Source organism: Zingiber officinale, chromosome 2A (genome assembly GCF_018446385.1).
Source record: "Zingiber officinale cultivar Zhangliang chromosome 2A, Zo_v1.1, whole genome shotgun sequence".
NCBI classification, from domain to species: Eukaryota; Viridiplantae; Streptophyta; class Magnoliopsida; order Zingiberales; family Zingiberaceae; genus Zingiber; species Zingiber officinale.
Window position 1 is genome coordinate 176,278,546 of NC_055988.1, and position 8,633 is coordinate 176,287,178.

Below are 8,633 nucleotides of genomic sequence, written 5' to 3' on the forward strand. Positions count from 1 at the left end.
GAACCCAAAGATTGTGTAAAAATGGAAAATAATTTGTGGAACCAAGAATTTGTGGACATGGGTCGCACGTATAGTCGATGTGGGTCACTTAAGTTTTTTTCATTGATATTTATTATTAATAAATTAATTAATATGTATATTATAAATATATATTTAAATAAAGATACTATATAGAAAAGATAGATAATGAAAAGATGGGACCCAATAGAAAGTTATTTTTGGGTTTATGATTATAGAAATAGGTTTATAAAAATTATAGATTTTTTATTTTTATGTGACAATGATATAATATTATAGTTCCCATAATAAGATTGGATTTATAAGTTCAGTGTTAAGATCACCCTCCTAACGTTGCGGAAATAAAGGATATTAGAAATTAAAAATATTTGATAGAATATTTTTTTCATTTATGTTTTTGAAAAAAAAAAGTGTCACGAGACTTTTACCCTAGTTTTTTCATGATCCAGAAAAAGCCACAAAGAAAGGGGATACTTAAAATCTCTGCCATGAGCACAAAATTCTGAGTTTGACCAGGGCTTTCAACTGCGTGCCGGCAAAAACACCTGCCGAGCTTCACAGACAATTAACTGGAATGCGGTTTCAGAACCTGCCATATTTACAGCATTAAATGCATTAAAGAAAATGAAAAATATCAGGAATAAGGACAATTAGCAACCACATATTTCCCAATACTGATTTATTGAATCAGTGGGCACCAAGAACAAAGCATCACAATTCCACCGACCACTGCTCCGGTTTGTGGTTTCATCTGCCTGTGTTTATTGGTAAGCAGCTGATACCTTCTCTTCCAACCTGCCCTGCAACCTCACCTTTATCACTCAATCTCTCCAAATTTACCTTCTCCTCCTGCTGCTGCTCCTCCTGCTGCTGGTGAGCTTGCTTTTCTCTTCTCTTTTTTCCCCCTTTTTTTTGAGCTTTTTACTCCTGTGGTGGATTCAGATAATACTTCAGGTCACTTATGTTTTCTTTGGTTGGAAGTTCTTCTTCATATTTTTGTTGTTGTTTTGAGGGTAAAAATTTGTATGAAACTGCTTCAGGGAGTTGAAAGATTTGTGTATATGTCTAGAAACGGTTTCTGACAGTGTTGGTTTCTTGTGTGATGCCAAGAACAAGAGCTCGTCTGTCTGATCATGTTCTTGGATCAGACCAAAGGATTAAAATAGGAATGTGGAATAGATCTGCTTTAATGTGGATTAGTTTAAAGTTAGTAGGTTGTAGCCTTGAATAAACTATTTTGTTACTTTATTTTATCATTTAAATCACATCTCAACGGAGCTAAAAACTGTATTCTTGAATGAAAACTGCATGTTAGCCAAATGTTAGCAACACGGTCGGTTTCGTTGTGGAACCCTAATCCTTCACGTGTTGGTCGGTGGGTGGAACAATAAGGTTTAAACCCTATTGACACCCGTTTTCAGATTATATTGAGTTAAAACTTGTTTTGAAACGTTTCTCTATTGATTTATCTTGTTGCTTAAAAGACTCAATTGAGAACCTCGTCAACAACATTGTTGGGACAGGAAACAAAATGTCTAAAAACATGGAGAATGTTGCTGAAAACCTTATCCACAACATCGTTGAAACAGTTACCGACACAATCCAACATCAAACCTCGAAACCTGAAGAGCAGAACAGGACTTCTGCCAGAGTGAAAAAGCTGTTCGGTCGCCAGAAAACTATCCATAGGATCTTTGGTGGTGGACAATGTATGCCACATTGTATCCATAATCCCTTTGCTAATTTCGGGGATGTAAATCCTTTCTGAGAAAAAAGTGAACTAAATATTAGTTTTTGAATTTGTAGCTGCTGATTTGCTGCTATGGAGGAACAAGAAGATCTCGTCTAGTGTCTTGACCTGTGCCACAGCCATTTGGGTTCTCTTCGAATGGCTGAACTACCATTTCTTGACGTTCTTAGCATTCGCGCTCTTTGTCATAATGCTCGTTCAGTTCGGTTGGTCTAATATTTCCGTCGTGTTGAACAGGTATTAAATCTAGCTCACTGCAATCTTCTGATCAAAACATGCTTGTTCAAGTTTATCGATAGCTGAAATTTCACTTCTTGCAGATCGACGACTCAAGTTCCTAGAGTTGCTATTCCTCAAGATGTATTTGTTAATGTTGCTACTTCACTCGGTGCCCAAATCAATCAATTTCTGAACTACATTCAAGATGTTGCTTGCGAAAGAAACTTGAGACAATTCCTAGTGGTATGTTCTTTATCGATCTTCATTACGCTTCAGACTGTAGAATGAACCAAACGATATGGATTCCATTTCAGGTTGCAGCAAGTTTGTGGGCGGCTGCTATCATAGGAACTTGGTGCAATTTCCTAACTGTTATTTACGTTGGTGAGATTTTTTTTCGATTTCAGTGAGGATTATACGACTATAGACTCGTTACCGAATTTCGTCAAATCTGCTATGTGCAGGATTTGTTTGTGCTCACACACTGCCAGTTGTGTATGAGAAATATGAAGACGAAATCGACGAGTTCTTGTATAAGCTCCTTGGACAAGTCCAGGACCGATACAGCAAAGTGGATGTGAGTGTGCTGAGCAAACTTTCCAGGGGAAATCTCAAATCAAAGAAGGGTGATTAGATCGGATAGTCTGTGATCGGTATGATGTAATGTTGTCGAATAAAATCAAAAACCTCTGACCGAATGAATTTGAACGGCATTGGAAATGCATTTGTGAAGCCATATGAACAATTCAAATTGCTATGTTAACAAATCCATCTCTCCATTTTGGCTTCACATTGTCAACTAGTATTTGTGTTTGTGTGTGTTCGATTCTAAGTGAATGATGATGTATCATTAGCAATCATGTTTCTCTCAACTATTTCAGATTTGCTAAGTAAGAACACACCTTTTTGTCCATGTTACTCTGACTCGAGTACGAGTATTCAACACAAGTGCAATAAAAATGTAGAGCTCAAGAGTCGATATACAATGGGATATAGCACAGATGGATGAAAAGTCTAGAAAACACAAACAAACTGGCAATGTGAAAGGGTAGGGATGTGGCAGAGATAGGTATCCTACACGGGGCATCACTGGATCGGTCAAGAGTAAGTTGAATTGTAAATTAAAGAGAAGAAGAACGGTCAATACACCTGAAGCAAGTCAAATGGAGTACTGAGTTGCTGACGTGGTAGGCCAAGACACGCCCCCAATGCCTCGAGGCAAACTTAATAGAGTTCTAGCCCCTTCAAATCGGCCACACTCTGCTCCTTCAGCTCTGCTCCGCTGAACTCCTTAAACTTGATCACACCCGACTATAAGTATTCAAGGTTAATTTTGATGTTGATTAATCAAGTTGAGTTAGACCTTGTGTATTTTGATGTCTTGTATCTAAGTGTGCGGAAACTTAGAAACACAAGAATTCGAATGAAAGATGCAACGAACGAGAAGGATGACATGGGAAGAGAGATGACGAGCTCGGTGCATCCGAGGATGAGAAATTGAGGAAGAGTACACCGGAAGAACGAGAATGACGTGCATGGTGCATTCAAGGGATGAAATATCGGGAGGAAATTTGCTCGAGAAGAAAGACGGAATTGAGTTTGGGTAAGCTCAATTATAGATATCCAAATCCAAGGCATCACCCAAGTGACTGAAATAAAGAATGGTCAAGTTGACCAATCGAAGCTTGGATTCAATCCAGGCGCCTAGATTCCATGCACCTGGATCCATTCCAGGACCATAAATGGACTGCCATGTCATTGCGACTGTTGCCAGCAGATGAGAGCAGGTTGAAGACCAGGCACTCGGATCGATTCCAAGTGTTCGGAATCGCGCTGAGTCAACGGAGGCATTGGCAGAGTCATTGCCGACGCGGATAGAGTTTCGTTAACTCCAGGCACCCATATATGATGCCACGTTAATAAACGGCCAGTTTCGACTAATGAGCTATAAATAGAGCCTTTCAGCTTGAAATGAAAAATCACACTTGTTTTTAAGTTTTGTATTTCTTTTTGAGCTTTCAACAACTATAAAGGACTTCTCCGCCTCTAGAGTTTACTAGTGCACAAATATTACCTTGGATTAGTTACCTCCTCGGTTGAAAAATAAGTAAATATCAAGTCCCTTTTTATTTAATGTTATTTATAACTAACTTCTAGTGTGTCATTGCTAAGTAGAAAACAAGAGAATTGGAATTTCTTATTTGTAGGTTATTCATCTCCCTCTAGCCGTCCCACTGATCCTAACAAGTAGTATCAGAGTTCAACCATCTTAGAAGGACTAACTGCAGACTAAAGTAACAAGAAGAATGACCGAACCAAGTATTCACCGACCAAAGTTTAAGGGAGAGTCTGCGCTTTGAAAGTGATGAATAGAGGTATTTTTCAAAACCAATTTTGATATTTTATTAACAATTAAATATAGTTTTGAAACACCAAAGGATAAAACGGAGAAGAAAAGGAAGAACACCTTTGGAACAAGAAGCAGAGTGACGAATTTATTGCAAAAGGTAAGGCCAAGTTCCACCTTTTGAGCGTACTACCACCTAAGGAACTCGACAGGATCAACACGTACAATTTTTGCAAAGCTCTCCAAGGTAAGGTTCAAGAACTCTACGAAAAATCAAAAGAAGTAGAATCTGACTCTACAATGGATATCGATTCATCTTCAGAAGAGTTCGATATCGAGGAGATTGTCGGATTAGCACTGAAACCAGCCACCAAATAGAAGACGATGAAAGTTCTTCAGAAGAGATCATCAATGAAGAGGAAGTCTCAGATGACAAATCCGACAAGATAAATGAGATACGACTCTTACCTTCTGATAAATTATATGAAGCGTTAAAAATCTTGTCTATAACACTATGTAAAATAAGGACCAAAAATATAAATTCGAAGAAAGAATATGCATGCTTCTTACTATAATTTGATAAAATCAAAGATGAAAATGCAAAACTAAGAATAAATAAAAACATTAAAACCTCACAACTATTCTATATGTTCAAATTCATAAGTTCCATAAATGAACTTAAATGTTACAGAGGGCTTAATTGCTATATTAGAAACCATAGGAATTAAATTATAACAGTATAAAAAAAAGTAATATAGGTAAAATACTTGATAAATTCAGTGGGTAAGAATTTATTTTGGATTCCAAAATCTATTTTGACCTATTAATTTTTTAATTGCTAGAGATTTAATTACTAGAAATTAATTTACTTGAATTATTAACATCATTGAAAAATTATTTTTCGTAAACTTTTTATTGGATCTTTTTTTTGTTTAATTTTTTCTGTGATAAACAAACAAGTTAGCTGTTAGCAGGATTTTTTTTAAAAAAAAAAATTGACTATTACATAATTTTTATGAATTTTTTTATCGAAAAATGATTTTTTAAAAAAAAAATTAGAAGATTACATTTTAAAAAACTTGATTTTCTACACAAAATCATTATATTTTAAATGTTCATGAAAATTAACAAGTAATTTTAACGTTGAAATATATTTTTAAAGATTTAATTTCAAAATTAACTATTCATGAAAAGATTTTTTTTTACTATAAAAAATTTAGTTTTCTCATGAAATTTTGTTTTTGTTGTCAGGTTGATTATGTTTAACATTGACCAAAATTTTTAGAATTTTTCAAAAGTTAAAAATAAATTTCAAATTATTTTTTAAAAAAATCTGAATTTTAATTCTAAAGCCTTATTTTGTTTCAAATTAATTACAGTAAAAGTACATAGACTTACATCACATATGTACATCCCCTATAATTTTTTTTCAAAATTTTCTTTGTTATTTTTTTTTCATATTTTCAATATCATCAAAGTGGGAGAAATTAATACCAAAATTATGGGGGTTAAGTTAAGAGGGAGAGATTGCAAACTTTTTGTTTGTACTTTATTGCAAAATCTATGTGATGATTGTATAATTGTTTTTCATATACAATTTCTTATTTGTTTATTTAACTTTAACTCGGGTTGATGCATATAAAAAAGAAATAGATTGTAAGTGCCCCAGACTAGTTTTAATGTTGATCAACAGAGTTAAGTTAGGTCATATGTGTTTTCATGTCTTGTGTCTAAGTATATAGGAACTTCGGAACACAAGAAGTCGAGCAAAAAACACAGCAAATGAAAATGATGACACCGGAAGAGAGTTGATGGGCTCAGTACATCCGAAGGACGAGGAGCTACAAAAGAGTATACTAATGGAGTGAGAAGGACGTGTAGAGTGCATCTGAGGGACGAGAAGCCGACAGGAAATCTGCTCGAAGAGAAAGACAAAGTTGAGTTTGGGTGAGCTCAATTTCAGATGTATGAAGCATCACCCAAGCAACCCAAATGAAGAATGGTCAATTTCTGAGATGATCATTCTAGGCACCTGACTCTAAATGGGTTGCCACGTCTCCGCGACTACTGCCCGCGGATAAGAGCAAGTTGAAGACCAAGCGCACGGATCGATTCTAGGCGCGTAAAATCGTGCTGAGTCAATAGAGTTGTTGGCAGAGCTGTTGCCGACGCGGATTGAGTTTTGGCAACTCTAGGCGCCCGGATTGCTTTCAAGTGCCCATATGATGTCACGTCAGCGAACGGTCAATTTCAACTAGTGAACTATAAATATAGCGCTTAAGCTCGAAATAAAAAAACACACTTCTTCTTAACTTTTGTATTTCCTTTTGAGCTTTCAACTGCAGTGAGGAGCTTCTTCACCTCCAATCTTTATCGAAGAAGTTTGTTACTGATCCTGTCCGAACCAAGAGTCAGCGGACGCTGGGCACGTGGCGCTCTCTGCTGGATCTTCGAGTGCTCCGGCGAACCTGCAACAAACCGGGCCGGGAGGGGTTCCCGGCGACGGTCCTCCGACGCTCAAGTCAGGTAGGCTATGGAGAAAGTGGCTGCCAAATCTATATCATGCGTACCTTTGGCGAAGTAATAGCCTCTTTATATAGGACGGAGAAAGAATTGATGCACGCCCATCGAGATGTGTACGTGTCAGCAACCCATACCACGGTATGCACTTGTCAGAGAGCTTACCTGATCCCATACTGCTACAGTGAGAGAATGTTCTTTGATGGGACGGCAGGACCCCCGTTGTCAGGCTAGTCGTATGGCATAGCCATACGACTTGACGGCTTGTCAGAAAATGTTCCCATCTTTTACCCACCACCTGTCTGGGGAGCCCGGCCCACCGGGCGGGCGGTGAAAGTCCGGACGCGGTGAAAGTCGTCCGGACGGCCCTGATTCTTTGCGCCGTCCGGGGGGTGTTTCCTTCCGCTCGGTCATTGTGCACTGCTTCATTTGAGCGTCGGAACCCTGGTCTCTACCAGGGTGTCTTTTTACTATCAGATTTCCCTTTTTTCCGAGTCCGGTCGGCTCGCCCCTTTCGGGTGAGCCACTGGACCCTTTGACCTCCCCTCAGCGTTGACTCCTTGTGGGGTTCCGGCTTTTTACCGCCGGATCACTTGCCTTCCTCTCGAGTCTAGTCGAAGGAGGCAAAGTCCGACTGACTGGACTGCCGATCTGCCGAACAATGATTATTGCATTAGGCCGCTCGGCGCGACATACGGCTGCTCATCCATGCGGCGATATCTGTCCGTTCGGCGATACTTTGTCCATGCCTTGTATTTTCTTGGAATCGACGTCCGTTGTTCTCCCACACCTCCCATCACGTGCTCTGCGCACGGTAAGGGGAGTTCATTAAATGCGGCTAGTAACCGGCTGACACGTGGCGATCGTGCATTTGTCAGAGTATGGCGGTTGCGTCACTTCCGATGGGACAGCCGCCGTTTGAAACGGACGATCAGATGACAACCTCGATATCGACGACCTGGATCGGACGGTGGAGATCGCTTCCGGGCGGCGATATAAAGCCCTTGACTCCGTTTCCGCCGCCTTTCATCTTCTTCATTTCCAGATTCCTGTCGCTCCTCCTTTCGCCGGCGACCTTGTGCTCAGACTTCCCGACGATCACACGGCAACTTCCGATCATCTCCCTCGCTTGTAAGATCCTTTTTCTCGCTCGAGACGCGTTCTTCTTTCTGTTAATCATCCTCGTCAGTCGGTTTTCTTCCTTTGCTTGAACCATCCTCTTCTATCCCGCATTCTGGCCTTTCGATCATGACCAGTACCTCGCAGTCAACCGGCGGTGCTTCGGGTCTTTGGTACTCGAACATGGAAAGTCGGTTCGACGAGGAAGACGCCATGCGCCTTATTCGAGCATATGACCTACCGACCGACCACGAAATAGTGTTAGCCACGCCTTCCGATCGGCCTAACGATCCTCCGTCCGGCACTGTTGTCTTCTTCCGTGATCAATTCCTGGCCGGCCTACGTTTTCCTCCTCACAAGTTTTTCTTAGAAGTTTGCAACTATTTCCGCATTCCGCTCGGCCAAGTAGTTCCCAATTCTATTAGATTGCTGAGCGGAGTGATAGTTTTGTTCAAACTGAACGGCATTCCCTTAAACCCGAAAATCTTCCACTACTTCTACTATCCCAAGCAAGCCGAGTGGGGTACCTTTGTTTTCCAATCTAGGATAGGCTTCGTCCTTTTCGATAATATGCCGAGCTCCAACAAACACTGGAAGGAGCATTTTTTCTATATTCGTTTTCCCGAGCGGCCTACTTTCCGCACTAAGTGGCAGACAGCT

The 8,633-nt window shown here is 39.7% G+C and overlaps 1 protein-coding gene across 1 annotated transcript; it reads left to right on the top strand.

Annotated features, from left to right (window-relative positions):
* Positions 1–683: 683 nt before the first annotated feature.
* On the top strand, positions 684–2,777 carry LOC122043440 (reticulon-like protein B8). Its single transcript, XM_042604040.1, has 6 exons — positions 684–891; positions 1,542–1,727; positions 1,825–2,005; positions 2,089–2,230; positions 2,302–2,371; positions 2,452–2,777. Exons 2-6 carry the CDS (start codon positions 1,550–1,552, stop codon positions 2,619–2,621), a joined length of 741 nt encoding a protein of 246 aa, XP_042459974.1. The 5' UTR covers positions 684–891; positions 1,542–1,549; the 3' UTR covers positions 2,622–2,777.
* The last annotated feature ends 5,856 nt before the right edge of the window (positions 2,778–8,633 follow it).